The sequence below is a fragment of the Antrostomus carolinensis genome, unplaced genomic scaffold, assembly GCF_000700745.2.
Source record: "Antrostomus carolinensis isolate BGI_N321 unplaced genomic scaffold, ASM70074v2 scaffold40773, whole genome shotgun sequence".
Classification (NCBI taxonomy): domain Eukaryota; kingdom Metazoa; phylum Chordata; class Aves; order Caprimulgiformes; family Caprimulgidae; genus Antrostomus; species Antrostomus carolinensis.
In genome coordinates, this window is record NW_010305309.1 from 5,407 (window position 1) to 7,544 (window position 2,138).

The 2,138-nt window shown below is 41.5% G+C and overlaps 1 protein-coding gene across 1 annotated transcript in view; it reads left to right on the top strand.

The window, feature by feature from the left end:
* Positions 1 to 1,474, top strand: part of AAR2 (AAR2 splicing factor) — a gene marked incomplete at its 5' end in the record, with an annotated part of 6,876 nt that extends 5,402 nt beyond the window's left edge. Inside the window, one exon of the mRNA XM_010164751.1 lies at positions 1,307 to 1,474. Coding sequence (XP_010163053.1) covers positions 1,307 to 1,474 — 168 coding nt within the window. The remainder of the gene's footprint in view (positions 1 to 1,306) is intronic.
* Positions 1,475 to 2,138: the final 664 nt, after the last annotated feature.

Sequence of the window (2,138 nt, forward strand, 5' to 3'; positions counted from 1 at the left end):
GGAAGAAGCACGAAATGGTGTGGGGGGGTGGGGGAGTGTATTATCTCTGTTAGCTTTTGCTCAGCTTTGAATACACCAACTTTATTTTTGGAGTTTGATCTAAGGCAAGAGTAGTACAGCATAACCTCCACTGAATATGCAGCCCTAAGAATGTTTAAAGAAAAAAAAAATTATGAAATAACTCATTTAATGTGCAGTTCATTGAGGAGAACTGGGAAGTATCATCTTTTGATCTTTCTTTTTTTTTTTTTTTAATAGCAGCCTTGCTGCGTAAGGGAATTCTGTTACAAAGATGCAGTTTCATGGTAGAATGAACAAGGAAAAAGCGAATGATCATAAACAAAGCAATGAACTTTACTGCTCATTGTCAGTGTTTTCTCCAGCTGTCAGTCGGTCTCTCCCAAATAAGAGCCTGCTTTTTCCCCAGAGGGTTTTTCTTTTCACTTTCATCGTGCAGTAATTTATTTTTCTTTGGCTTTGAAATATAATTTTGTTCTATGGAAGTGAATTCTGCATCATGGGTTCAGAAGGGGAGTAGAAAGCAGACTGATGAGAGACGGGCTCTGAGTCTAAATGTCCTGTTTAATCATACCCAGGTGCTTTTACTCTCAAAGTGCTATTAGAAGCTGTGAATTTGTGAAACGTTAATATTTTTGTGTGTATTTGGATGACGGAGGGGAGACACCTGTAGAGGTTAGTCCAGATTTCAGTACCTTGTGCTCTAAGAAATGGCTGTGCTGGGGATAACTGGACTTTTTCCAGAGAGCTCTCATTCTTCTCTTACCTTCAAGGTCATATTATTAAGTTTCCTTTGTATCCTAAGGTGTTGGTGATACCATATTACAAAAATACTTTGGAGGATCTCCTGATCCATGAAAAAGATGGGTATAATTACCTGTTGGCCTTTTTGACACCTGCTGTGACATCGGCTATGTGGCAAATGAAAACAGATAGTCCTCTTTATTTTTTCCCCCCGTCTGCTCAGACATTTTTCTTTGCTCACACATAAGAGTATTTCAGAATGACTTTGTTTGTAATTAAATATGTACTAAGTTCTTAGTGTGAATATTTCTGTGCTGACTTGGGGGTGAAGGCAGGATGTCTGTCTTGGCTGTGGGATGAGAGAAGTGCAGGCTTTGTTTAGGAAGTCCCGAAGCTGGAGTAGTTTTCAGGGTTGTAGATCCCTTACCAGTGGCCTAACCTGAAACTTTTCCTGCTGCACTCTGTTGATTATGTCTTTGTGGGAAAGAGAAGCACAGCTTGTGCCATGGCTGAGTTCTTACTGACCTCTGTTCTGTTCTTTTAGGTGTTTTTTTCCTGCACGTGCAGTGCTGCTGTTGACGGGACCCTAAGGAAAAAGGCTGAAAAATTCAAGGCTCACCTAACAAAGAAATTTAAATGGGACTTTGAAGCAGAACCCGATGACTGTGCTCCTGTAGTGGTGGAACTTCCTGAGGGTGTGCAGGTGGACTAAGCAAAATGTTCACTTAGAAACAAACAGCTTTTTAAAATAACTCTTTCTCCACATCTTCTCCAACCTTGCCAGCTTCCTCAAGTCTGTTTCTGGAGCTGACTTGTCTTTCTGCTGTACAAGCAGATATGGAAAACCCAGGAGAATTCTTAACTTTGCAAGGAGACCAGAATTACTGGTGGAGTTTGAGTATTGTCACATGGCTATTTTGGACACCTAGGTATTTTTCCCTAGCTCTCCTGCAGTATCTCCTCATTCTGTACTCAGCTGACCTCTAGATCCCTGGTCCCTTCTGTCCTCCTGGGCTGGAGGTGACACCGTTTGGAGAGCATGTGTGATTTACACTTGTAGCCTTTGCTGCTCTGAGTTGATGCCTCCTGAGCAAGGAGTGTAAGCCCACATGACTGGTCCTTGCAGCTTTTGGCAGCCTGAACCCAGGCTTTGAACTGAGAAGTTCTGCTCTTCTGAGGTTTGCATTACTGAGACGTCACAAAAACTGTTTCAAAATGGTATTGGATGCTTATGCTGCTTACTTACAGATCATTGCAATGATCTGTTGTGGAGAAGGACTCAAAGCCACAGCAAAATTCTTCCCATTTCATACCCCTTATATTGAGGTATCTTATTCCTCCCATTCTATTAAAGCCTTTTGAATTTACTGCTGATA